Raw genomic sequence first — 27,777 nt, 5'->3', positions numbered from 1 at the left:
CCCAAAATGACAAGTGCCGTTTATTACAGTTACATGAATGGGCCCAGCCACAGGCTCGGCGCCATCTGGGGATGAGCAGTCGCGGACCCGTTCCCCACCCTTTCCCCTATGCCCTTCCCCCCCCCCCCCAGTTGTGTCCAGTCACACACTCCAGGCAGAAAGTCCCAGTATCGAACACAGAGCACAGGTTCCCTTCACTTGACGGTGCATCTCTCTGCGTCACAGAGGCCCCCCTCCTGGAACAGCCAACAGAGCAGCTGGAACGTTGTCAAATTAAATAGGCAAGTAGAGGGGTTCCCAGGAGGCCTGGGCTGGGGGCCTCGGGTCCCAGCAAAGGTGTGAGAGGAGGTCTGTCCAAGGTGTCTGAGAGGCAGGCCTTGGCTCCGGGCCGCTATGGGGCCCCTGGCCTCCGCCGAAGATGGGCTGGAGCCGCCACAGTTTCTCCAGCCGTTGAGGAGACAGTGCTTCAGGCTTGGCAACACAGAAATTTATATCAGGCCTTCTATAACCTTGGCTGAACCTACTGACCTCCAGAAAAATTTTAGCAAAGACAAAAAAACGAAAAGCAAACAAACCAGAGGGACTCTGGCCCCAGAATCCCTCCCCATGGGAAAGATAAAGGCACAGAGTTTTTGGCCGAGTTTCCCAATATCATCTGTGTTTAGAGAAAAGGCTGGTCACGTCCACACGACCAGCAGAGAGAAGAAGCAAAGGCAGGAGAGCTCACATGACTACTTTATATTAAAGTTTATTACATTTGGAAAATCTACTGTACAGGGAAAAACCCATTGGATTAAGTAGAGTTTTGCCAAAAGCAAAAGACTATCACTCTTTGGAACATTCCTGATTCCAGGGCAGGGCCACAGGAGCTCATCGGAGGTCAGCCTGGTCCTGCGTGGAACGGCTCCGTGCCGGGTGTGCCCAGGCCCCTCATGTCACCTTCCAGAAGAAAATGTCCCCCAGAGACATATTCTGGGGCACCCAAGGCAGGGCTCAGTCCTGCGGGAGGCTCTCTGGGGCCACTGCCCCGTCTCCCGCTCCACAGTCCTCTCTCCTCGGTCCCAGCCAGAGGTGCCAGGACTCCTTTCTCCCATGGCTCCTCCGCTTCGCCGCAGGCCACCCACGGCAGCAGCCCCGGTCCACGGGCGCGGGCACGGCCGCCCCAGAGGTGACCGCCCGTGGGCAGCCGGGATCAGCCAGCCCAGCCGCGGGGCCGCCCGGCAGACATTCCATACCCTGTTGCACGCGTGAGTGACAAACTCAGAGACAACACACAAACTAGACCTATATGTTGGCTTTCAGATTTGGTTCTCCTAGTTTAAAAAACAAAAAACAAAAAACAAAAAACACAATAAAAAGTCTGAACCCTGATGCTGTCTCCTCGCCGTAGATTAGGGAAGCAAGACGGGGGTAACCGAATCAACTTACTTAACTTACCTCAGAAGTAACAAAGTCTACTGGGCTATGAACAGAGAGACTAGAGAGGAAACATGTGCAAAAACAAGTTGATATCTAAAGGAGACGCCCCCCCCCCCCCCCCCCCGGCAAAACGATGTGGATCCGATGGAGCTCTGAACTCCTCTCCCCACCCCTGGGGGGTGGAAAGACCCCCAATCGGGGGTCTCCGCCAGCAAGTGCTACAGATGTACCAGCCCCCAGCCAGCGGGCTCAGCTGGGGCCACAGCGGCAGGGTCGCCTCTCCCTCCAGAGTTGGGCCTGGGGAGGGGCTGCTCCAGGTTGGAGAAACTGAGTCAGAAGAAGGCGATGCCAGGTGCCGGCTGTGGTGGGAAGGTCACGCGCAAGAAAGCCCCTGCACCCAGGTCTCCAGGCAGAAGTCAGAGAAGCAGAGTGGAGAGCCCCCAGCGTGCCCGGGGGTCCGTGCGCAGGGCGCTGGGGAGGTCGCATGGTGGAGGGCCTGCGGTGCTTCACGGAAGAGCCAAGTGGGGGCCTAGCGAATGGCAGGGGGAGGAGGGGCACAGTCCCCGTCAGGCGTAGAACTCCTCCTGCTTGCTGGGCTTCTGGTAGGCTCCGCCGTTGGCTTGTTTCGGCTCCTCCAAGGAGTAGCTGCCCTCGTCCTTCTTCTTCATCCGATACAGCATGAAACCCACCAGGCACACGGCAAAGATGAGCCCCACGAGGCCTCCAGCGATGACCCCTGTTGGGGGCAGACAGGCCGGCTCGGTGTGGGGCTCCGTGGGTTAAGTGACGGTCCCCCCCACACCAGGCGGGGCCCCCATGGTGGCCGTGGTCAGCCTGGCTCCAGGGACAACTACAGTCCCCCTCCCACCCACCTGAGCGAAACTTACCTCCCAGCACTTCCTTCCTGTCCAGCAGGCCCTGTGAGGCCTCATGGTCTGGGGGTTGATTCCGTTGGTCAGGCTCCACAGCCGTCCCGGCCATGTTCTCCCCAGACAGGTCAAAGGTGAAGTCCTACGGGAGGCAGAGATGGTCTCAGGCTGGGGTGGGGTGGGCCCCTGCCGGCAGCAGCGTTCAGTTTTATTTGCAAACCCAGCAGCAGCTGGGGCCTCCCGATCACCACTGCCACCAGCTCAGGTCCAGCCAATCCAGACCTCCTGGGCCCCCAAAGCCGGTACCTCTCATCCTATCACACCAGACCCTGACTGTGGCAGAGACAGCACATCAAGGGACACCAGGCCCATGTATTTACATGAAAATAGACTGGGGGATGCCTGGATGGCTCAGCGGGTTAAGTGTCTGCCTTCAGCCCAGGTCATGATCTCAGGGTCCTGGGATCGAGTCCCGCATCGGGCTCCCTGCTCAGCAGGGAGTCTGCTTCTCCCTCTCTCTGCCCCTGCCCCCCCACTTGTGTGCCCACACCTCTCTCTCTCTCTCCCCCTCTCTCTGACAAATAAATAAAAATCTTTAAAAAGAAAAGAAATACACTCATTTTAATGTAAAGTGTAAAGTCACCATAACTGTAAAATAGAAAGTTAGAGCGAGTAGAACTTTCACACTCGCTTAAGTTTGGGAAGCCCTCTTGCAGGCGATCTTGAAGGACTCCTTTGCTCTAGTCTGCTATTCAGTCTGTCCTGTCCTGGGCTCGGCCCTGGAGGCAGGGGGCAGGTGGGACCTCGTGACCCTGTGCTCACGGCGGGGATGGGACGTGCTTACAGGACACAGGATAGTGGGTGTGCCCATGACCGAGCCAGTGCCTCTCAGCGCCATGCACTGTCCTTTCCCAGGCGGCAGCAGCCACGCTGGGAACACAGAGGACTATAGCAGGGGGCACTCACCTGCTCCCCAGAGCCCTCTCCGGCCGGGAGCTGAGTGGAGACTCCATCCTCCGTGGCTCTCTCGGTGGCAGAAGGACCTCCGTCCTCCACACTGGGAGTGTGAGGGTCGAGCTGGCCAGGTCCCACCGGAGCCGAGGGCTGCATGTCCCTGTGGGGGTGGGAGGTGGCAGGCCCCTGGGCTGTGGTGGCTCTTGCTGTTGATGCCCGGTGAGTGGCTGGGTGCGGCGTGGTCTCACTGGGCGGGTGGGTGGTCTCCTTCTCCCGGTCGGTGAAGCCAGGCTCCACCTCAGCCACGAGCACCGCCTCTCCCTCCTCAGGCGCCTCTCCCGTGGGCAAGACGGAGGTGGAGGCGGCGGTGTTCCCCGCGCCGCTGGGCTCTGGAGCCGTGGGCACAGCCGTCAGAAGCGCCATGTCCTTCCAGGTGGACGGGGTCTGCTGTGACAGGGCGATGTCTTGCAGAGCACCTGGAGGCCCAGAAGCAGAGCTCGTTGGAGCGGGGAACGCCCAGAACGTCTAGATCAGCCGAGCTCACGCAGTGAGGAAGACCTGGGCAAGGACCTGGCCTCTGACGCCCAGGCCAGACAGCAAACCCTTTCATGAGAAGCTCTTTCCCCAGGGTAGAGCTGAGGTGAAATCCGCTTTGCAAAACGGATGAGGAAAGCTGCCCTTTCCTGCTGCTCGTGCCTGGGGACAGCGTGGTCTCTAGAGCCATAACACATCAAGGCCGTAGGTGAAGGCGCTTTCCTGTGGCTGCTGAAGCCCGCTCCCTGGGTGGGGGCATTCTCAGGAGCCTGAAGGCCTTGTTCCCAGTACACACACCTCCTGGTCCCCTCCCTGTTCACCAGCCCTCTCCCCCAGAAAGGCCCAGCCCCCCCCAAGAACAGAGGCCTGGGTCCTACCTTCCAGCTCCCAAGCCCCTACCTCGGCCACTTTCCCCATGGATGGTCTCGAGCCTCTTCCAGAATCCTGCTCAAGAGCCCCTCCTTCTGGGAGGCCTCTCTGATCCCCTCCCACTCAAGGACTTCACTCCCCCAGGGAAAGGGGACATAGGAGAAGATCAGGGAACGTTTATGGAAGATCCATACCCCACCAGGCTCTATGTTACCTTACAGCTCCTAACAGTCTTATGAAGTCAAGATATCTTCCCATTTTACAGATAAAGAAATAGAGGCCCGGAGAAGTCCACCTTTCCAAAGGTTGCCCAGGGAGTCAGGAGAATACAAGCCCAGGTCTGTCTGCAGTGGACAGCCCTGGGGGCTCCTGAAACCCCAACACTCACTCCCCCAACCCAGACATGCCTTCTCCTTGCAGTGTGGACCCCATTCTCTACCCTAGCATCACCTTCCAGACCCAGCCAGGGGGGCCGCCTGACTGCCATCTTGGGGGGCCCCTCATGTCAGCTCACCTGCACCGGAGCCAGAGAAGTTGTCAGAGTCATCCCCAGAGCCGTCCTGATCTTCGGGGGGCACATTCGTGGCCACAATTTGCTGTAAAAAGATCAGAAAGGGGTATGAGTGGAGTCTTGGCCGAGGCCCTGCTACTCTGGGGTCCCTGTCCTAGAACAGCTGAGTGAGCCCCCCCACTACACACGCACACGGCACAGGAAGGAAACCTTTGTGTGTGGCCCCGGGGCCCTCAGCTCAGGGCAGCCCTCTGGTCCCCCACACACCCCCGAATGCTATGACAACACAGCCCTGTGCCAGGTGCTGACCGGGCAAAAACATACCAGAGGGGGCGGGGCTCTTGCCCCGAGCAGCTCAGTCTGCTCTTAGGAAAGCAGCAGAAGACGCCATTACTGGGAACAGAGACTGTGGCCCCAGTGGGACCCTGTCAGCTCACCCTACACTGAAAATCAGGTCTTGGGGCCATTGGCCAGGGAGCTTCAGGGTCCAAGACTGGGGTTTTCTGGAGCCCCAGGAACAATCCCCCAGTAACATGACTCCAGAGAGGCACTCTCCGGGCATGCTGGGCACCAGGGTATGGACACCGAGGGCCTAACGGTGGGGAGAGGTCAGAGATGGGCACGGAAGGAGGCGTCTGTGCTGCGGCAGGGTGGCCCACACAGGACAGCCCCAGGCCTGGCCACTGCGCTCCATCCCACACCTGGCCTGTTTTCTCATCCATGGGAAGGACTGGGCCCAGGCCGCCTGGCGAAAGGAAGGACAGGGTGCCCATCAGGCTGGGGACAAATGAGACCGATCTAGGGGAGGCTCCGCACTCAGGAGGCGCCAACGAATGGGCTCTGGGCCTGGTGGGGACCGTGTGTGCAAACCGCCGTCCAGAACCTGTCCGCCCGGTGCAGCTCTGAGCGGCGGCAGAGGCCAGAGGGCGGTTCCCGAGGCTGGGGCTGCACCCGCAGAACCAAGAGTGGGCCCGGGAGGAGGCGAGACACACCACAGAGCCGAGCAGCCTGCAGAGGAGCCTGGAGCAGGGCGATGTGGGGGGGTGGAGGGCTCCCCAACGCTAGCTCCAGAACTCAGTTGGAGAAGGGAAGACCCAACAGCCAGGCGGCAGGAAGGGTAGCTATGAGGGTCCTGCTCAGCAACAAGCCTTTGACCCAGATGAGTTCGTGATACAGCCATCTCTGGAGGGCCCAACGTCAGGGGCCCGAGCAAACACAAGAAACAGGCAAAGCCGGACAGTTCACAGTGCCCGGGGTTAGAGACCCCTGACCTTGGGCCACTGACTAGCTGAGGAGCCCTGGGGACAGCACTAAACCTCTTACGGCCTCAGTCTCCCCATCTGTAAAATGGGGACAGTAGTAATATCTACGTCCCAGGACTGCTGCAGAAATTCACTGAGGGGATGCTCCTGAAGGACCTAACAGAGCCCGGCCCGCGGTCAGCACCCCACCGACAGCCGCCGCTGCGCCAACTCGGGGAGCGAGAGCTGCTCGGCATGGATACGAGCACTCGGGCGCCTGCTGGGAAGAGGTGGGATGGAGGTGGTGGGGTTTCAGAAGAGAGGCAGGACGGAGCCGGGGCACAGGAAACCCAAGGCTGGGCTCCAGGGAGTGAGGCCTCCTCAGCCCAAGAGGCCTTCCTGGGTCCTGGCCACAGGCCACGGAGCTTCACGCTAGAGTGGAACAGAGCAGGGAGGGACAGACAAGACCGTGGCCTCCTGAGGCTGCCTGGGGCAGGGCTGGACCAGGTGGGGGCTCCGCATCCAGGGGCTCAGGTCAGAGGGAAGCTTCAGACACGTGTAGAAACCACCAGGCTAGAAATACCACTGAGCTTCCTCTGAAAGCACAAAACGCAAACTCTACGTCTCCCCCCACCCCCAAGAAAAATGTTCTGGCCCCAGAAGGGCCCGTCTGGGCTCTCGTGGCCCATCTACACGAACTCTTCATCCCTGTCCCCCACCTGCACCTCAGGCCACATCCTGCCTACACTGTCCCCAGATGGTGCTCCCAACACCTGTCCTGTCTCCACAGAGCTTCGAAGCTGCCCCTCGCCTCCCCTAAGCCTGTACCCTTCAGGAGCAAAGAATACTGCTCACCGGGCAGGCACAGAGTGGGTACCCCCACCCCAACGTACTCCCGTCCCAGGCCCGCAGCACACTACTGCCCACAGGGCAGCTTGGCGGGGGGGGGGGGCACAAGCATTCAGGGGCCCCCCACCCACCCACACTCCCTGAGACCCCACTCCCCTCACCCAATGCTTCTGCCTGCCCTCAGCGCTCCCAAGGAGGCCCTAGAAGATGAGCAGAGCGCCTCCCCCCAATGCACCGCCTCCCTCCCTTGGAGAAGATGCTCCACGTGGGGGTCAGGGCTCCAGCCAGAGCAGCCTCGGCTGTACTGTCAGGAGAGCGGCATCTTCCAGCAGAAGCCAGAGTCTGGGGCCCAGGCCCCATTTCACAGGTGAGGGGAGGCAGACACCCAGGAGGCCCAGCCTCTCACCTACCGGAGAAGCCCCAGCAGGTTAGCAGTTTCCCAAGAACAGGGCCTCTTTCACCACCAGGTAAGACGGAATCTGCCCAGTCCCTAAAAACAATTTGTTCCCTCAACTCTGCTCAGCTTATCCCTGTGCGATCTTATTTACACAACAAGCTCTTAAGCAAACGCTTTCTCTGCTGAAACCAGCTCCCTGGCCTCAGGGCAGTCCCTCCCCTCTCAGGGCTGGGTCTCCAGCAGGGGAAGGGCTGCAGTGACCTCCCCAACCCCTCCAGCGTGAACCCTAGTGAGGCCCTCAACTCCCTGGGGAGGAAATGAGCAGAAACTGCTGAGTTTGAACTTGGATCGCTAGGTGCCAGATGACTCCGGCATTTTTGGGTGAGACTTCCGGTTTCACTTAGGCAGCTGTGCTAAGAGCCTGTGGCCAGCTGTCCCCAGGGCCTCTGCATGCAGGGCTCTCTGGCAGCCTTGCCTCTGCCCTGGGTCCCTCCGGGACCACCCCGCAGCCACGGCTCAGGGCTGCTCCGGGACAGCTCGGCCCAGCTTGGAACCCACCTCCAGCAGCAGGCCAGCTCACACCTTGAATGGGGTTCCTTAATCTCTGCAGAGTCCCAGGAAGACCAGCTTTTCATCTAACAAACCAAAACCCTATGGGAAGATCTAAACATTCACACGTTTGGTTTGCTCAAAGTAAGGGCCGATTTGCTCCAGACCCTTAGAAGCCCACCAGCCTTTAGGCCAAAGCCAGGTTTGGCTTCAGTGGAGGGCGGATGTCGTGGGGCAGACGCATGGAGTATGAGAGGAACTTAGCCCATTCCCATCTTGGCCACAGTGGTCGTCTGGCCACCCCCAAGCCGCTTGGAGGGACTGAGAGGGGCCCCGGAGTCAGGGCTCCAGCAGAGCAGGAAAGAGGGTATGAGACACTGAGGCATTCTCCCACGCGGGAAACACTTTCTATCCCTTTCCACCTTTACCCTTCTATTTGAGGCAGGCAGGGCGAGATCAGCTCTCGCACAGATAAGGAACTGAAACAGACAAGGTGAGGGACTTGCCCAAGGCCAGGGCCATGGCTGCAGGTGCTCGCCCTCACCTACCCAGCTCTCTCCCTCCCCCCAGCCACGAAAGACCCCCTAGCAGGCCCATCCACTTTAAGGCGCCTGTCTGCGCTTCTGCGGCACGTACACGAAGATGCCAGTCTCATCAACACGGCCACAGGCTCCCGTGCCACGGGAGGAGAGCGTCACAGAGTAAGAATCCCTGACCCCTACCCCAGCAGCCAAGGGGACCAAGGTGCCAGGCCACACTTCACAGCTGCCAAGGGCTGGGAGTCTGCATCGGGCTGCTGCCAGCCACTCCCAAGAACAGATCGGGAGCCTGTAGGCAGAGGGCCAAGAGAGGAGCTTCAAGAAGGCAGAGCCTCAAGCCAAGCCAAGCTCTCACCCTGCATCGGCCATAGAGAGGCCACTTTCCTGGGTGACCTCCATCCGACCTCCACCCCTTGCCCTGGCTGGCCGACAGGCCTGAGGCCATGTGGCAGCATCCCTCTAAGACATCTCGGGGACAAGAGCTCCATGGTAGGATCGATGACAAGTCAGGATACCAAGTGGATATGTCGGAGAGGTTCGAGCGAGGATGGCGGACTCTGGACGAATGGAAGAGGCTGCCTGTCCAGCTGCTCGCTGGACTCCCGCCACCCCATCAACTGCAGCCAACAGGTCCAAAGACCTGCGGTTTCCAACCCACACCCTGAGTCACTAACCATGTGTCACCTGCCGCCTGACTTAAGCAGTGGATAAAGCACGAATCCTCTAGAAAGCATTCCTGAGTTCACAGGACTGTGCTGTTCTCCAGGGAACATGCTGCTAGAAATACAACACCGTGTAAGAAGGTCACGGACTGATATTAAACACGGTCCTGGACAGCAAATCTCAGGGGATACCATCCAGGGGCTTTGGAGAGAAAAGATGTGGTCTGGCCCTGGTCCTGGCAAGCTCCCAGGGCACACAGCCAGAAACCCGACCTCGGTCTTCCAAAAGGGTGGCTGGGGCACAGAGGATCACCCTCCAGGGGACACAAGGGCTGGGCCTTGAAGCCCCCAGGCAGACCTGGGGAGAGTAAGACAGTGCTCAGCGCCATGTCACCAACCTCGGCAACACCGGGGACCTCAGGACAGTGGCAGGCTCACCGTCCGGCAGGCAGGGAGGTTCTGGTACCTGCCGGTCGCTGTTTATCCAGCGGGACGACAAAGCCCGGGCTGCTGCGGTGGTAGGAGCCAAGTCACAGAATCCACAGCCCTACTCGTCTCAAGGGAAGCCAGAAAGAAAAGGGCTGGCCACAGCTTTTCCTCAGCAGTCAGCCTTGGTGCTGCCTCTGGGGCTGTTGACCGGAGGGACCCCCAACTGGCTCCAAGAGCCCAGCGGTGGGGTCAACAGGCAGGTGGGCCCCACAGACATGACAGGACAAACACCCATCCTTCCCACCCACTGAGATCCCACGAGGCAGCAGACATTCTCAGGAGGGTGAACAGATTTATATTTTCTTTAGAAATGTTCACCCCCTCAGTTTCTTGGTCAGATCTACGGAACTAAGGAAATGGGACCGGTTCCCCCCTCAACACACACCTAGAGTTCATAACTCTTGGGGCCTGAGGTCTCAGAGCTACAAAACCCCAGCCTTTACCCCCGACCTGTGCATCAAGGTGCCAAACTGACCGAAGGGGACATTCAAACCATCGCCTTTGTCCAGGCCAGGGGCTCTCTTCCTCAGCGTCCCTGAGAATCACCAGGAGCCCACCAGAGATGACGTCTTCTGAGCTCCATCCCTGAGGCTGATTCAGTGGGTCTGGGGCAAAGGCCCAGGACTCTGCTGTTGAACAAAGTCCCCAGTCCTATGGGTGGGATGCAGACTATACTTGGAGAACACTCACCTGGACAGGAAAACTTCTAGCCCAGAGTTGCCCAGGGCCTGGGCGCCGAGGAAGGCAAACCCCTGCAAAGGTCCCAAGACCCTTACTCAGGTTGTGTCCAGGGAAGAGATACCAAAGAGCAACAGAACCCCGTAAATAAGCCCTAGCGGCAAAGGGACCCAAGATGGCTCTGGAACATTCTCTGCATTTCTGATGATGCAGAGCCTCACTGCAGTCTTTCAGGGGTATCTGCCTGCCCGGGGAGATGGGGTGAGAGACAGGGGGAGGGGGTGGCAGGGGAAAAGAATGTTGCAGAACACGCAGCCCTACTCCTAGGGCTCTCCGAACACCCTGGTGCCCTAAGGCAGTGGGGTTTGTGATGGCTTTCCTCGTCGGGGGCATCGTTTGTACGCCCTCCCTTAGCCCCGGCTAACATGGCCTAAGCACGGACCCAAGGGGCCAGGCAGGTCAAACCCAAAGCATCTTGCATCCAGGGTCTCAGGGAAAGGACCAGAGCCAGGGTTGGCGGGGGAAAGAGCCTGACCGGGGGCACATCCAGCTCTACTACCCCCTTGCTAGGTGACCTGGGCAGCTCCCTGCCTCTCTCTAGACAACATAAGGGGCTTGGCCAGAGTACCCTCAACCCCCCTAGTGCTCTGACAGGCTAGGCTGGGACATGGGAGCAGCGGCCCCAACTCCTTGTCCGTGGGGCTGGAGCAGTACAGGGGTGACACGGTGGCCGCAGACAGCCAGGCCGGGGTAGGTGGGAGGGGCAGGACTACGGGCCAGGGCCCAGAAGACACCGGGCTCTCTCCGGCCCCAGGCGATCCGAGCGGTGGCGGCTAAATCCCTTTCTCTCAGGAGCCTCCTTTCCTAACTTGGGGCTGCCAGGGAGACGTGCCTAGGGCCCTGAGAGGCACAGATCTCCCAGCTTTGGCCTCAAGACCCTGAAATCTCCCCCAGTGAAGACACTCACAGGAGGTGGGGGCCCCACCAGTGCCTCAGAGCCCCATCAGCGTTTCCAGCCTGACAGGCAGTGATTTATCGGCTCAGTGTCTCTCTTCCAGAACTAAGTCAAGCTGGGACTTGCAGAGGGCGTGATGGGCACGGCCCAGGGCAGCCGGGTGACAAGGGACTTAGTCTGCTGTCACCCTGAGCAGCCATGAGGGCGCCTAGGCCCCCACCCCCCATCAGCATGTCCAGGGGACCCCCGCTGGGTACCCTTCCCCCATTCACGCACACAACCTGCCTGAGCTGTCTCCACACGGCCACTGGGACACAGACCTCCCCACGCGGGGGGGTTCCAGGGCAGGGCCGGGGTGCGGGGCGGCATCCATACCAGCTTGAAAGCCCCTCCACAGTAGCCTTTCCCATGGCACTAAATGTTGGGCTTTCCAGATGGGAAATGAGGTCAAGATCCAGAGCCCTTTGCCCTGGCCCGTTCCGCCTGTGTCAAGTACCCGGAGAGGACAAGGCTGCGTTGAGGGAGGGAGGATCCCGGCAGCCAGCGCCAGGCCCGATGCCCAAGCCGGGTCAGAGCTGCCACCAGCACCCCCATACCCACCCCTCCCCAGAGCTGGCGCCCGCCTCACAGCCCACGTGCTGGGACTCGTCTCAGAACGGGCCCAGCTGAGGGCCGGGTGTGGGGCCGCAGAGCTGGAAGACCAGTTCCTCGGCTTTTCCCCACCCGCCCGCCAGCGCCCTGGGCTGGGCGTTGAGCAAGGCTGCCCAGCCTGGCCCTGCCAGCCTTTGTGGCCGGGCTGCCCTGGGAGCCAGACAGAGATGGCCAGGGGAAAGTGACCAAACCCAACACCAAGAAAACCTGGTTCTAGCCTGGGCTCTGTTCCCAACTTACTGGATGACCTTGGAAAATATGCCGTTTCTAGCTCCCCATCTGTCCAATGAGTGACGGCAAAGGGGCTCCTAGTCCCCAGTCTACGGCTGGGAAGTCAAGGCCTGCCCTCGAGGGGCAGCCAGGTGCCGCGGCCACAGGAGGCCGTCCACCTGAGGGGTGCACCACAACCACGGTGCTCAGCGGGGGAGGACACACCACGGTAAGAGGGTGGGAAAGCACTTGCCCGCAGGGACTCGGGTCATTGCTCTCAGCTTCCCAAGGTGGGTGACAGCCTAGGCAGGGTGCTGGAGATGTTCCAAATCAAAGGGGCTCTGGGATGGCAACTGGCAACCCATGAGGACAGAGGGAGCGGCTGAGGCCTCCAGGGCCCCGTCCCTCCCCAGGCCTGGCTATCCTAAGAAGACAGCGAAGACCAGAAGCTCAGTGTAGGGTTCCCCAGTCACCCTTCAGAGGGGCCCCTTGTGCTCCTCTCTAGCTGACTAACCCCCAGATTCCACTAGGCTTGGGGGCCTGACACCTCTGGCACGTGGGCTTCTGGAGACACCCTCCCCCTGCTCTATCTAAATAAAGTATCCTCAGGTTTCACAGAGGCAGAAACTTGTAGCTTTTGACACACCTGCAACCAGTCAGGGCTCCAGCTGTGTGCGCAGGGAAGGGGAACTCTTCCTCACCCAAATTTACCCAATCGGTGTCCCCGCAGTTGCAGAGTATCTCCTTTAAAATGCCTCTGGGAAGGCTATCTGGTACTAGTCACTCACACTAGAGTATAAAGCAGCTCTAACGGGGGAGGGGCCCATTCTGGAAGTGGGGTGGGTAGGAGCTATGGAGGATGGGAAAGGATTACAAAAGAGGGGCTGGGAGATGCCAAGAGCAAATTTTTCAACCTGTGTCAGAATATGGTTGCCAGCCAACTCCATACCCAAGAAAGACTAAATTCCCTTTGTTCCCACTTCGAGCTACAGACATACATGGCTTCTCCTCCCACATGCAGAAGAATGGGCTAGCCTGGGAACCTGCCTCTGGGGCAAAGTACGATTCAGACTGATTAGACACTGAGGCAGCTAGAAACCCAGACAAAGACACAAGAAGGACAGAGCGTCCTTGAAGGAGTCCCACGGGGGTACCATGGCAGAGTGGAACTGGGAGTTTTGGGCCTAAGCAAGACACGGCAGAATTTTCCGCGAAGACCAGGTCTGAATAGGCTGAGCTTGCTCCCCAGGTTACTGGTGGGTTCCCACCTCAGACTGAAGCAGAGCAGCCTAGGCCCTGTGACTGTCAGCGTATCATCCACCAGCGGCCTCCTGAGGGCTGGAAGGCTCGCAGAGCCTCGAACGCCCAGCGCTGAGCTCCTGGGAGGTGCTAAGGCAGCTGAAGAGAGACCCCGGATGCAGCCCCAGTCTTAGGAGCTCGCAGGCACCCAGGAGGGGGAGTAGCCCTGACACCGTGCCCAGGGCTCAGGGGCACTCAAGGGTGGCAGTAAGAACCTCAGGCTTTAACCTGGGCTGGGGGTTACTCAAAAAACAGAAATACCTGAATTAGACCTTAGGAAAAAAACTAGTTATCACAGCGAATATTTATTGTGTACTATATGTGCCCGGCACTAATCTAAGCACTTTAACTGAATTAATTAATCTTCACAATAACCTTAGATTCCAGGACCATATCCATCCTCCAGATAAAGAAACTGAGGCAAAGGGGACATGTCATTAGTCCCAGGGCACACAGCCAATGAAGAGCCAGGGAGAGGGTTTGTGGCCAGGCAATCCAGCAGGCATGCTGTCAGCCACCCTTCAGGGAGGACCATGTGGCTCTCTTACCCTCAGGAAGAAAGAGCCATCATTTCCATGGGAGGTGGCAAAGGGGAAAGTGCGGAAGGAAGGACCATAGAAGTGGGGCCCTCCCTGCCCCAACATCCCGCAGCCTGGCCTAGCCCAGCTCCCTCTCCTAGGCGACCTTCAGTCTGCAGTTCTGGGGAAAAGCCACTGTCCCCCCACAGCGTGGGGGGGTCCTGCTCAGCTGGCCTGAGCTCCTGCCCAGGTGCCCTGGGTCCGGCCTCCTCCCACCGCCCACTGGCCCAGCCCACACCTCGTCGGGGTCAGGAGCCGGCCCCTGGAGAGGCTCAGGCAGAGCCGAGCAGAGTCTGGCCTGCCGGTGAAGGTTCCAGTTTCTGAGAAGGGGCAGAAGGCATGTTTTCAGACCCTCTGGTATCAGCACACCGGAGTAAGGCCAGCTGGCCACTCCCATGAACTGACTACACGCCCAGGCCAGGTCAGACTGTACTCCTTCCCCCAGCCACAGCCATCAGGGACTCTCCCCAGGGGACCCCCTACCCAGAGTCAGCCCCAAAACTCCCCTAGACTTGCTCCTCTTTTTTTTTTTTTTTTTTTTAAAGATTTTATTTATTTATTTGACAGAGATAGAGACAGCCGGCGAGAGAGGGAACACAAGCAGGGGGAGTGGGAGAGGAAGAAGCAGGCTCATAGCGGAGGAGCCTGATGTGGGGCTCGATCCCAGAACGCTGGGATCACGCCCTGAGCCGAAGGCAGACGCTTAACCACTGTGCCACCCAGGCGCCCCTAGACTTGCTCCTCTGAGCCCAGGCAAGGAAGGGGCTCTCTAGCATGCCACATACATTACTTCCTGGGATCTCTTCCAAAGCCCTCTGAGGCAGACGAAAACCCCCAACTTACAGAAGAGGAGACTGAGGCTTAGAGACAGGTGAAGAACCATGCCTGAGGTACACAGGGAGGATGGGATGGAGCCTGGTAACTCCATGTCCGGTGCCCTTCCCAGCCTCCGCAGGACACCTCTCCCTGCTCCAGTCCCCGGGGACACTCACTATGCCAATTAGCCCGCCAGTTCTAGATCCCACCTGGCCTGCCCAGCCCCACAGCTACAGGGCCTCAGAACCTACCCCAAAGATAGGCAGACCCAAGCAATCAGGCTCAGACTGCTGCCATCACACTGGGAGGAAAGGTGGACCAGGGTGTTCCCTGGACACCCAGGCCCTAGGTAGGGGTCTCGAAGAATGGCCCTGTTCTGCAGTGGGTAGAGGTAGGGGTGGTGAGGTCACAGGTTCTCCGCTCCTCACACAATTCCCAGGACCAGGACCCAGACCTTAGGGCCCTCCCAGGACCTTACAACAACCAGGATGACCCCAGGAAAACACTGCAACTGTGCTCCTCCCCCAGACACCCCCACCCCCTACTCCCAGAGTGCCTGTGGGGGCAGGGAGAGGAGGCAGGGGCAGAGCCTGAGGAGCCCCCTGGGCCGAGGTGTGCCCCTTCTCCTAGCCTGGCCCACAGCCCGCAGGTCCTGCTGCCCCGACGGTCCCCAGCACGCACCCCGGAGGAGGCGCGGTCACCGCAAATGGCAGTGTCATGCCCCAGCTGTTCTCTCTGGGAGAAGGTAGAGTGATGTCAGCCTCTCCACAGTCTCGGAGGCTCCCAAAACACCCGCAGCCTGGGGCCCTGCGAGCCCAAACCTGATCCCATACCCGTCGGGGACACTCCCCAGTGATGGGACTCCAAGGTCCTGGACAGTCTCCTGGGCAGCCGGGATGTGGACAAGCCACGGAGAGAAGAACCAGTGCTGCCGACACAGTCCAGGCCCCAAGCAGGCAGGCGAGGCCCCGGGCACGAGCGGCCACAGTGCTGCAGGGGGCATGGAAACAGCGGTCCTCACGTCCCCCTGGGCCGCCCGCTGCTGGCACGTGCCGGGTCTGGGGTGGATGAGCGCACCTTGGCCCTGCAAAAGTTCCCTCCTTTACCTCCCCACATTCCACCCACCCAGGGGCAGAGGGCCTCCAAGGAGGGCCGGCGTGGCCACAGAAAGTACCAGGCAGCCCTAAGTGGGAAAGATGGGGAATTCAGCATCGTTGTGGTGGGACAGTTTTCTTACTGCTGGAGATCAGTGGTGCCATGAATGGTCCCAGAGCAGGACTGGCAGCCTCGGCCACTCCCACTGCCCCCATCAGGGCACCACCTCCCCTAATACTTCCCATGGCCAGAAAATGACCCAAGCTCCTGATTAGAAACTGCTGTGGGATTCTGGGATGAACCCTGTCTCAGTGGATGACCTTTACTGTCACTACCCCTCTGGCCCGTCTGCACAGACCAACCCTCCTTTCTGGTCCCAGTCATGACCATCCTCTCCTGTGTGTGCCCCTGGACCAGGTGTAGACCGCTCCCCACCAGCACAGGGCTATGTACATGGCAGGTGCCCAGGCCCTGGGCTTCAGATCTGGTCAAACCAGGGAGGGCTCAGGACCCTCAGGGATCGAGGCAGCAGGAACAGAGATAGGCCCCACCCAGACACCCACCAGTCCTGTGACACAGCAGGACATCATGAACACCCCAATGAATGATGGTCACCTCAGCTTCTTTAACCCCTCCCCCCATTTCACAGATGGACTCACTGAGGCCAAGAGAGGCCCTTGTACAAAGTCACTCGGCAGCAAAGAGGAGGGCCAGGGCTGGAAGCCAGGCAGCAGAGCCTTAGTCAGCCCCGCTGGGCTGCTCCCCACCCCATGCCTGGCACATAGTGGGCTCATGGTCAGGACTGGTTGGGTGAGTGTCAGGGGAGGATCTGTGGGCCTGGCACCATGACTCAGCTGACAGTGGAGCGATAAACATGCCCGCCTGCCCCACTGCCCCAACCTGCCCGACATGGCTTCCGTTCCTGCTGATGAGCGGACCTGGGGCACGTGGCCAGGATGCCTGGGTGTGTGTGAACATCACCAAGCCTGACCTTGCCCAGGGTCCCCTGTCCACCTCTGTTTCCCACACTGAGCTCTAAGTTCACCTCCTCCAAGCAGCCTGCCCTGCCCTCCACCCCCACAGATGACTCCTCAGGCAGGGAGTGTCCCAAGTCCCTAGAAGAGTAACAGCAGAGGACCCTAAGCCCCTGCCAAGTCCACCCTGGCCACCTTCACCCTCCCCAAGACAAGGTCTCTGCGACCACGCGGCCATCAGAACAGAGGAAGGGGAAGGAGACACCTTGGGCAGATGGGAGAACTGAGGCACAGAGAGGCAAAGACCTGCCCAGGCCAGTGAGAGGCTAACTTGGGACTAGGAAGGACAGGTGTCCTGGACGCCCTTCTCTGGAGGAATAACTTCCAAAGACTTCTAACGCCAGCGACAGAGAGCATCAGAGCCGCAGCTAAAGAGGGAAACGTCCACTGGAAAAGAAGAGAGCGGAGGAAGACCGCTTCCTGGCTTCCAAAGAGGAAGCCGCAGGCAGCTGAGAACCAGGTTCCCCCCGAAACAGACTGCAGCCTAACCAGCGGCAGAGCCCAATGGGGAAACAGAGTCAAGACCCCCAAGCAAAGCTCAGGGGTAGCTGTAACCCATGCTGCGGGCCCACCACCCCACACCTGCGTACACACACACACACACACACACACACACAGCTTCGGGGGGTCTGCACCCCTCAGGTGAGTCACAGGAGTCTTCCCAGCACTGAAGGCCAGAGGGGAAGCAACCTCTACATATGACCACGCAGCCCTTCGAGCCATAAACAAACGCCAGGACAGAGACCCTCAAGGAGCTCCAGAGACAGAAGGGGGTGCAGCTGGAAGTCTCCAAGTTCGAGAGTCACAGGAAACATCAGTGGGCAAACAACTGAGTCGAGGAGCAGGTCTCCCTCTCCTGACCCGTGGTCCCAAGCCCCAGGACTGCCCCCTGCACTCCCCTCCCCCATAAGCCTGCCTCCACACACTTGAGCCCCTGCAGACCCCTGGCTCCCCAGACCTGCACAGCACGACTGGAAGCAGGACACTTTCCAGAGGAAGCTTAGCCCACCTTCCTTCAGGCCGCCCGCCATCACCAGCTCCCTCCTCTGTGCCCCAGAGCACTGAGAACAGGGGAGCTAACGAGATGCCCCTGTCTCAGGCCCAGACATACAGAGGACCTTCTAGAGCCTACTCCCTCCCCAGTATAAGCTCCTTGAGGACAGGCCGAAGCAGAGCCATCACGCAGACTGAGCTGGCCATCCCAGAGGCTGTGCGGGGCGCTCCCCGTGTCTCCTGGATTGGAAGTCGCACAGTTGCTGAGGTGACCCCGGGCCCAGGGTCTTGCCTTTGTGGCCTCAAACGTGCTTCCTTGTGTTCAGGGATCCCTGCCTGCCCACCCTTGGCGCCATCGGGGCACTCCCAGTCCGCTCAGAGGGAGGTTCCAGAAGACACGCTCCCATCGAAAGCCCAACGTCTGCTGGAACAGCTGGGAGGGAAATGACACCGTGCTGAATCTATTCCAGGGCGCAGGATCCTGGCGCCAAAAGCCTTCTTTCCACAGACTCCCTTAATCCGTTCCTTCTCTCTAGACACACTTAGGCAGGCCCTCAAGGGGGGGTGGGCTTTCAACCCAAGACTCCAAAACTGGTCGTTGAAAAGAAGGAAGAAATCAGGAAATCGTTTGTTCTGTAAAACTAACAGCGTTCCACGACTAGAAATCATTTAATGACCAGTTCTTCACAGGGCCGCTCCTGAAGCGAGAGTGAGAGCTGGAGGGGGCCAGCAGGAGAGCCCAGTCCAGGAGCCAGGAGTCCTGGGTGTCTGATCACCGGGCTGGTACCATGGGACCTGCCTCCCAAGCTTAAAAACGGTTCTACTAATTCCGAAATCATTTCCCCGGTGCCTAAGATGAAAGTCAGTGGAGACTGGCTGCTGCCTTGGGGACAAGCACGCAGGCACCATCCAATCATGGGGACAGTCGCCCCATCAGGCCATTCTGCACCAAACCAAGGACATATGGTCCCTGCATGGGCATCAGACCTGGGAGCATGTCCCACCCTGCTCTCATGGATCCCACTGTTTCCTGACCTAGGCTCGTGGGAGCCACTCTTGCCTGCCCCTAAGCCATTGGGTGAACCCAGCCCAAGCCCAGGATGTTGCCAATGCTCAGGGTTCACCCAAAGGCACCATTTGGGCAGCTCAGCAGCCCAATGCCCCCTCCGTCCAAAACACGCACACCCACAGTTCTCTGGGATGGAACAGCAAATACCCATAGGGCCTTGCAAGTTTCAGGCAGCCTCCTATACCGGGCTTCATCAGAGACACCTGAGAGTCCATCAGTTCATTCAGGCCATACACATAGGCCCACACATCGGACGAAGCCTGGTTCTTCCACATCAGCCCCTTAGAGGGGCTCACGTCCATAGGCCCCATCCTCAAAAGGAGGACAAGGACGTATCTCGTAAAGGTTTGGGGTAAAGATGAAATACAAACGTAAGGAAAGCACTGAGCGCTCAACAGGAGGCATTCAATCAAAGGGAACTATAATTCCATCCATAGCTCCCTTTTTCTCTGGCACTTTCACTTCCAAACACGTTCAAACACTCATTATGAAATGAATATGCAAATGACAGAAAGAAGACAGGGAGAACAGGTATGATGTCCGCTTTTCAGAGGACATCAAGACTTGGAAGTGAGTTGACCCACCCAAGATTACACGGTGAATTAGTGGCAGGGTTGAGACTCCGTCCTGGGGCTCTACTTAATCCAGTGGCCTGCCACATAGTATGCGTGCCCTTCAATCCACATCAAACAGGGTAAAGAGACGGAGACAGGATCCACGCTGAGAACGAGGGCCCTATAGTGACTTAGCCTCACCAGGTCCAGGCGACCTGTGACTAGCGAGTCAGAACACAGGGGTCATCAGGGGCCTCCTCCCAGAGGTCATTCACACCTGTTCACCGAGGAAGCCTGTAAGCACTTCCCTTGACAGCCTTTGTTATTCTAGGTACTAGTAGGGATACTGCAGGGGTCCCAGCTGGGTCCACAAAGACACACACCGCACGTGTCACAGATCTTGAATGTTACGCACAAGCACAACTCTCACCCAGCACTGAAAACTCACGTCTTAGAAATCATTCTCAAATCTGTTTAGTGTCTCAGTACTGCTGGAGAAAAGCGCAAGTTAGAACTGAACAGAAAAGCTGCTTGCTACACTTGGGCCCACAACTGTCACCTTGGGCTGCTATCAGAGATGGAGGAAGAAAAAGAGCAAAAGAACAAACCAGAATTCAAAACGTACGAACCCGGGGGCACCCTGCACCAGGGGCAAAGTGCTCTTCGGAGCTCAACAAACCCTAAATGCTTAACGTAACACAGTGACAGCAATAAGGACCCCGGCATCCCCAGAGTAGATTATGTTTCGTGTTCTTCTGTCAATAAAGGGAAGGAAAATGAATATAGCAGAGTCCTGCCCAAAGTAAGAATACTTTTGAGGTTAATATGGATTCTTAGCTAAGAAAACCTGGATACCAAGGATACCTCATTCCCAAGGGATTTCAGGATCCAAAATTCTGCAATAGGAAATAGTCCTCTATAAAATGCTACAAAATTCAAGCTTTTCACTAATTCTTTCCAGGCCTCTCTCCTTTCTCATCCCTCTCCCCACCAGCCTCGGCTAATGAGGTTTTATTGGAACCCACCATGAGCCACAGGTAGAGACTTAAACCAGCTCCACCCTCCTGGTGGATCTGAAGCCAGGAGTGACATCACCTAGAGAAGGCTCTGAGCCCGGGGGGGGGGGGGGCAGTTAGCGCCTCCCCCACCCCTCACCCACTCTGCCAGGCCTTTGGGAAATGTCTCTACTAGCCCCCATAATTAGGGCAAAAAGGGATTTTATGCCTTTCGAGAAAGAGAAAAGCGAAGGAGAGGAAAACAGCAAATAACTATTCCAGAACAAGCGATTTTTCTGACATGGAAGAAACAAAAGACCACGGGAAACACACAGAAGCCTTTTTAGACAAACCTGTTCTTGTCTCTTGGGAGTGGTTTCAAGCAACCTTCTGCCCTAGCAGACTTCCCTTGCCCATTCAAAGTCAGGTGCCCAGGATCACGCCCTACCTCACTGGTCCCCAGGGGGTTCTGACCTGCTTCCCACTGGGACCAAAGTGAACCCTGGGAGAGGCCCAGATTTCTGCAACCTGTAGACACATCCTCTTATTTTAGGCAAACCCCATTGCCTTATTTCTTTTAGGAAGGGAGGAGGGGAAGGTATTTTATGCCACTTTATGTCCCCACTTTAAACCCAACATGGACACCCATTGTAAGAGGGAAAAGGCAGGGCTGGGAAACAGAAAACAAACTACGCTTTATAAAAGAAAAAGGAAAACCTGAGCTCCAAGCCAAGATCTGACTCCGAAGCTTAGGGTTTTCAAGCTCCACTCAGCCACCTCCTCCAGGAAGCCCTCCCACCAACACATTCTAATGAGACTCCCTTCTTCCCCCCTTGAGACTCAACTGCCTCCCAGTCCTGTGTCTCCCTCTGTAGTGTGTCGAAGTTTCTAGGTAAGATATAATGCCTCCTACTGCAGCATCTGCCCTTACCCAATACACAGGAAACTCTGGGAAACACGGTCCACAGAGAACCTCACATACCATCTGCCTCCCCCATGTCAACAGGCTCTCTGGGATCTCAGCTCACGAGAATGCCAGCCTCCACCAATGCGGGCAAAAGAACCACCACCCGAGCTCCTCCCGATTCTGCTAGAAAGAGGTGGAGAACCCCATCTCAGGTCTCTGCTGAGGCCCAATCTTAGGCCTGGAGAGAGTGGAGCAGCCAGGTAAGGCCAGATGGGCCGCGGAAGTAAGCCACACACCTCCACTCTCTTCTCCGGAGTATTAACTATGATTCAAGGCACCATCTGAGTCCCACAGAAGCTGCAGCCCTAAGGAGAGAAGCAGCCAGATGCCAACTTCTTGGACCTGAAAGCCAGGAATGCATGGAGACAGAGCTCAGAAATCCTATCTGTCCCCATGGCTCCCTCAGATTTGGCAGCCTCTGGTCCCCACCTCCAACCCAATTCAAGAGGCATCAGGGACCCTGTGCTGGACTTCAAAATACTTCCAGACACAACAGTCGCCTGGAAAGCAGGGAGGGCTCTTCACAGATGAGCCTGGAAAGCACCTCACCTGAGCCAGACCCTGTAAAATACCCCATAGCTCTCAATAGCTGGTAGGTCCTTTTACTGTAGAGGGACCCTCTCACAGATGGTCGGCGTTGCTGAGACTTGTACAGATGCCACATTACCAGGGGAAGACCCGGCACCTCCCCCCGCCCCCCGGCCGAGATCCTTCTCTGCCCACGTGCCTCCCTTACCCAGAGCTAGGGAAGTCCAGCGGTCCAGATGTGGTGGCGAGAGACCGCCACTTCCGGAAGGGGAAGAGCCCCCCCGCTCCGTCCGCACCTCCCCTCTCCATCCCGGGGGATGGCCGACCCAACCCGTGGGGAGGGCCCCGGGACTCCTGCAGCGGCTGTGGGGGCTGGGGGTGGACGTGGACACCGGGCGGCCAGCGCTGACACCTGGCGGCCGCCCAGGTCCCAGCCCACGGCAGGGCCGGCGCTGCGGGGCGGTTCCCAGGAAAGGGTTACAGGGGCCGAGAACAAAGCGCCCCCATTGGGGAAGGCGGGCTAGCGGACGGCGCGGGGGCGGAATATCACTTTCTGGGGGCCCTCGGGATGCTCTTTGTCGGCCAGATCCCCTTTAAAGGGGGGGACCCACCCCTCGCCAAAGGTGGAGGCTGGAGTCCTACCCAAAGGCCTCCTCCCCCCGCCACGGGCTCCACATTTGTCCCTCTTTCCCCCCCGGCTCCACTGGGCGCGCCAAGGGACCCGCCTTCCCTCCGCGCGGCTCCAGCACAAAGCCAGGCCGGGGGAGGGGAAGAGCCATTCTGGGGTCCACTCGCTTGGAAGCCGCAGCCCGCGCCGGCCGTGCCCTGCACCGCACGCGCCCCTCCGCTGGCAGCACAACTTCAGGAGCCCCAAAGTTGGGTTCCTGCAGGGCTCTGGTGTTCGGGAGCCAACTTCCCGGAACCTCCCGCTGCCAGCTCGGCCCGGCTCCCTTAGGGCCGCCGACTGGAAGCCGAGGGCCCCACCTCCGCCGCCACCGCGACCCCCGCGCAGCCCTGGCCGGGGCTCCTCTGCCAACGCACGGGCCCCGCTGCGCCCAAACTTGCCTCCGCCGAAGGGGCCGGGCACCCGGGCTCGGCGAGTCTGCTTTAAATTAGGGTCTGCGGGCGGGGCGTTGTGGCCTCGGTCACTGCATCTTCCCGGGGTCGCCGGCGGGGGCCCCGGCCGCTGTGGTGCCCGGGGTGACCGGAGGGGAGCCGGCGACCCCGGGCGGCGCCGCAGGCTGGGGGGCTCCGACGCAAGTGGAGCCCGTTCACATAATTGAGCATGGGGCCCCGGCGCAGGCTCCTCTCCCCGGGGAGCCCGAGCCCCCGGCCCTTAGCGGCGGAACCGGCGCGGCGCCCACCGACGGCGGAGGCAATTGAGGCGAGAGCCCTGGTTTCGCGGTCACGGTCCCGGGCCCGCCGGGCCAGCGCGGGAAGGCAAGTCCCCGCTTCCCCTCCCCCTCCACGTGCCGCCGGCGGCATCGGCTAGTCTGCAAGCACCGGCTTCCCGCCGCTCCCTGCCCGGCCCCGGGCCGCACTCACCGGGAGAGCCGGCTGCAGGCGCAGCGCCAGCGCGCAGAGCCAGAGCCAGAGCGCCGCGCGCCTCATGCTGCCCGGACCGGCGGCGGGAGCGCGGCAGGCTGCGGGGATCTGGGCGGCGCCGCGCGGCACGGACTGCGCGGGGCTCCTGGCCGGCTCCTCCGGGTCGTTGGGCTCTGCACCCTCGGGCGATGCCCCGCGCGCAGCTGTCTACGGCGAGGGCTGTGGGACCCGCCGGCTACAGTCTGCTCTCTACAGCTGGATTCCTCTCCGCTCGGCTCCGCTCGGCTCCCGCCCGCACCTCTCCCGCCGAGCTCCGCCTTATAATAAACCCACAGGCCCTTAGCCGTTGCAAAAACTAGCCCCCCACCCCCAGCTCGCCAGGTCTCCGGGCCAGCCCCAGTCCCCACCCCCTAGGACCCCGCCCCCTGAGCCACCCAGCCCGGCCCCCTTGGAACGCCCCACCCCCGGCGTCCTGGCCCCGCCCCCTGCCCCGCCCCCTCTCGCACCGCTGGGCAGAACCTCGCCTTCCTCCGGAGCTGTGGTCCCCACAGGCCGTTGTGCCCGGCGTTTCAGCTCTGCTGCTCCTGGGTGGCGGGGTTCGGGGCGCACCCCCTTCCGCCCCGGCCCAGAATAGTGGGGCGCTGTCCGGGAGAGGGGCGGGAGGGGCGGGCGTCGGTCTTCGACTGTGGGCGCCAGTCTGCAGCGCCCTCTGGGCGTGGGCACCGAGCGTCCTCCAGGTGCGTTAGACTCCCCAGATCCTGGCGGCGGAACACTTTCCTGGCTGTGAGGAGCCTCGAGGTGATGGGGCCCTAAACCGATGGAGCCCTCCCCCCTCCTCTCCTCCGGCTTCGGAAGAGGTCCCGGCGTCCGCACTTCTCCAAGGACAGGTTCCCACATGCCTTCCGCCAGCTTTCCAGAAAGTGCTGAAAACTTGGGGCCTTACTTTGAACAGCAGGACATGCTCAGGACTGGCTGTAAAAGAAAAAAAAAGTTTTCTGTGTCTTTCTAGAGAAGACTGCCCTCCCTCTTCATCCTCTGAGCTAAACGGAAAAATAAAGAGCTTTCTTCCCAGGTCGGACCTCCTCTGGCGTGCAGCTCTGCGAAGCACCGCTTGAGTTCCCGCTCCTTCGTGATTCCCTAAGAGGCCCTGCACCTCAGTGTTTCCAGCACCCATCAGGCACTTCTGTGCAAAAAGTCTATGGAAGGCCTGTGGGTGTCGCACAAACCCCCTTGAGAGAAAAGGGGAAGAACCTGCCTGCAGTCTGGTAGGCGGTAGAGATGGTGCCGAATGACCTTCGTACCTGGACCTAGAGACCAAAGATGGCGTCTTCCTCACCCATCTTCTCCCGGCAGTGGGCAAGGCCGGCCTCAATTGGCCTGAACTGGGAACCAAGAAGGTCTCCTGAAGTCTCTTGGCCTCTCAGCAGTCCCCAGTGTTGCTTTTTAAACGATATAAACGTTCCTGGGTCTTGGTTATGCAGGCAGGCCTGGACAATCTGCTGTGGGCCCCTGGGTTCTTCACCCACCCAGCAGGTTTGACCAGAGCTATGCGGCCTCCTGCCTCCCCATCTTAGACACACTCCCCTATCAGAGCACTAAAAGATGATGCCCCCCAACAGCACTCAGCCCTGTTTTTGTCCCTGCTCTGAATACCTGTCTGACCTTCGGCACCTCCCCATTTTGGGGTCTGTTTCCCCAGGTCTGTCTTTGGAGGATGATAGATCCTCATCAGGGTTTTGGGGGCCTAATGCGGGGTTTCTGAGTGCCTTGGTATCACGGATCATCCGATAGCATGGTACCAGGCAGGGTCTCTCTGGGACATCGGGGACTCCTGGTGGGTTAAAAAGCCCTTTTAGTGTGTCTCGCGGGGCCAGGCTCCATGGGTCTGAAGTTAGTTCTCTAGTCCTTTCAACCCAATGTGGAGGAAAAATAGGTCAGTTTGGAATCTTGCTTTCCCTACTTCACAAAAGAGAGACAGTTGGGGCGGCGGGGGGTACGGGAGTTGATGGAATCTTTTCAAGAATCACCAGTTTAGTGTTTCTTTCCAACAGTACATTTGCCCCAGACCCATGTGGATTTCTTTGGGCAGATAGGAAGAGGAGGGACCCAACCAAGGGGTCCCAAGGAGGCATGGAGAAAAAGAAGGGAAGTAGAGGGTCAGGGCTCACCTTTGGCCCACCTTTCTGCTCCAGTCCAAAGTCAGCAAGCCAGCCTTTTCCTTGAAAACTGTGTCAGAGCTACAGCCCTTCGGCATGCCACAGCGACATCATCGCATATGCACGGGTATGGCCGTCCATCCCTGCTGTACTCATCAGCCCCCTGCCTTGGGACCCACCCCCACCCCCTCCAAGACCTTCATAAATCTGGCAACTAAAGGGTTAATATCTGGCTGAGCAGGGGGCCTCTAGCCTCCCATCTGGAAGCACCAAGGCAGGGTCCTCATCCTGATTTGTGTTCTTAACATGGGTTATTAACTATGTTCAGTATCATCCCTGGTGAATCCCTAACTGCCTGAAATGTTCCTTCCTTTTCCCACTACGAGAAAGAAAGTTCCAGGAAGGCAGGGCCAGTGTGTCCCCCACCTCATTCCTCTCATTCTTCCCATGGGCACCCAGGGCTTCATTACGGGAGAGATGCACACGGCTGCCAACGGGGCGGTGGCCGGTCCTGCGTGGCGTGCGTGGGACCCTGGGCACAGGGCTGCCCTTCACTGCGTTAGGCACCCGAACCAGCACAGGTATCCTCAGGCAAGTCGACATCCATCCGCACTTGAAATGCACTTAGCCTTCCGCTCGGGAGCTCTGCCTCAGTGAGTTTACTCTTCCCAGTGTTTTCACCAGTGTCCAAACAGACGTGTCTAAATGTTCATCAGTAGAGGAAAAGTGAAATAAATGTGAGTGTTCCCACCCTGTGGAAAACTATACAACACTTTTTTTTTTAAGGTTTTATTTATTTATTTGAGAGAGAGAGAGCAAGAGAGGGCACAAGCAGGGAAAGGACAGAAGGAGAAGCAGACTCCCTCCTGAGCATGGAGCCCCGGGATCAGGATCTGAGCCCCAAAACATAGGCTTAACGCTTAACCGACTGAGCCACCCGGGCGCCCCTATACAACTGTTTTTAAAATAAAGCAGGTGTTTAAGTCCTGACATGCAACATTTTTTAAAGCCTATTTTTAGGTGAAAAAAGCAAGTTAAAGAGTGATCTTTATATGGTATGGCCACAATTTTTTAAAAATAAAAGCATGGGGCGCCTGGGTGGCTCAGTCCTTAAGCGTCTGCCTTTGGCTCAGGGCGTGATCCCAGGGTCCTGGGATGGAGCCCCGCATCGGATTGGGCTCCCTGCTCAGTGGGAGCCTGCTTCTCCCTCTCCCTCTGCCTCTCCACCCAGATTGTGCTCTCTCTCTCTCTCAAATAAATAAATAAAATCTTAAAACAAACAAACATCTGTGTAATGTACATTGACTTTGTAAAAAAAATTTCCTCTTGGGCGCCTGGGTAGCGCAGTCGTTAAGCGTCAGCCTTCGGCTCAGGGTGTGATCCCGGCGTTCCGGAATCGAGTCCCACATCGGACTCCTCCGCTGGGAGCCTGCTTCTTCCTCTCCCACTCCCCTGCTGTGTTCCCTCTCTCGCTGGCTCTCTCTCTGTCACATAAATAAATAAAATCTTTAAAAAAAAAAAATTCCTCTAGCAGAGGAAAATGGGACGGCGACAGTGTAGGAGAATTTTTAAGTTTACTCTATTATTCAGTTTTTTAAATTTTAGATATATATATATCTGTATATAGCTCTATATATGGGGAGAGCCTGGGTGGCTTAGTCCATTAAGTGTCTGCCTTTGGCTCGGGTCATGATCCCAGGGCCCTGGGATCGAGTCCTGCATCAGGCTCCCTGCTCAGCAAGAAGTTTGCTTCTCCCTCTGCCTGCTGCTCCCCCTGCTTGTGCTCTCTGTCAAATAAATAAAATCTTTTTTTTTTAAATGGTGAATTTTACATTATGTATATTTTACAATAAAAAAGAATGCAAAAAACTACCTCACTAGCAATACCCCCAAAATAATAACATAAGAAACACCTACACGGCTACTACTACATTTATCAAATCTTAACATGATCTTTTTTCTTTTCTTTTCATTAATTTTTGTATGAATGAAACATTATAGATTCCATTGAGTCTTCTCAATTTATGTGTTGAGATTTATCTCTGTTGATACATTTGGCACTTACCTTCATCGCTGTGGCATTTATTTTATGCTTATGCCACAGGTCGTTTATCTGTGGACATTTGGCTGTTTCCAGTTTTTCCATATCATAGACAATGTTGCAGTCAATTCTCGTAGCTTTCTCCTTGAGTGCATGGGAGACTTTCTCTAAAAGTAGCTGCAGCTGGGTTTTAGGTACAACTATATTCAGCTTTTTAGGAATTGCTCTAAT

General features: G+C 58.2%; 1 protein-coding gene across 1 annotated transcript; it reads right to left on the bottom strand.

The window, feature by feature from the left end:
* Nucleotides 1–23,713, bottom strand: SDC1 (syndecan 1). Its single transcript, XM_026519389.4, has 5 exons — nt 23,350–23,713; nt 4,660–4,741; nt 3,255–3,718; nt 2,307–2,430; nt 1–2,155 (listed from the first exon to the last, which is right to left on the bottom strand). Exons 1-5 carry the CDS (start codon nt 23,413–23,415, stop codon nt 1,986–1,988), a joined length of 906 nt encoding a protein of 301 aa, XP_026375174.2. The 5' UTR covers nt 23,416–23,713; the 3' UTR covers nt 1–1,985.
* Nucleotides 23,714–27,777: the final 4,064 nt, after the last annotated feature.

The sequence above is a fragment of the Ursus arctos genome, unplaced genomic scaffold (assembly GCF_023065955.2).
Source record: "Ursus arctos isolate Adak ecotype North America unplaced genomic scaffold, UrsArc2.0 scaffold_8, whole genome shotgun sequence".
NCBI lineage: Eukaryota > Metazoa > Chordata > Mammalia > Carnivora > Ursidae > Ursus > Ursus arctos.
Note: the sequence above shows the minus strand (reverse complement) of the source record. Positions and strands in the feature narration are given on the sequence as shown.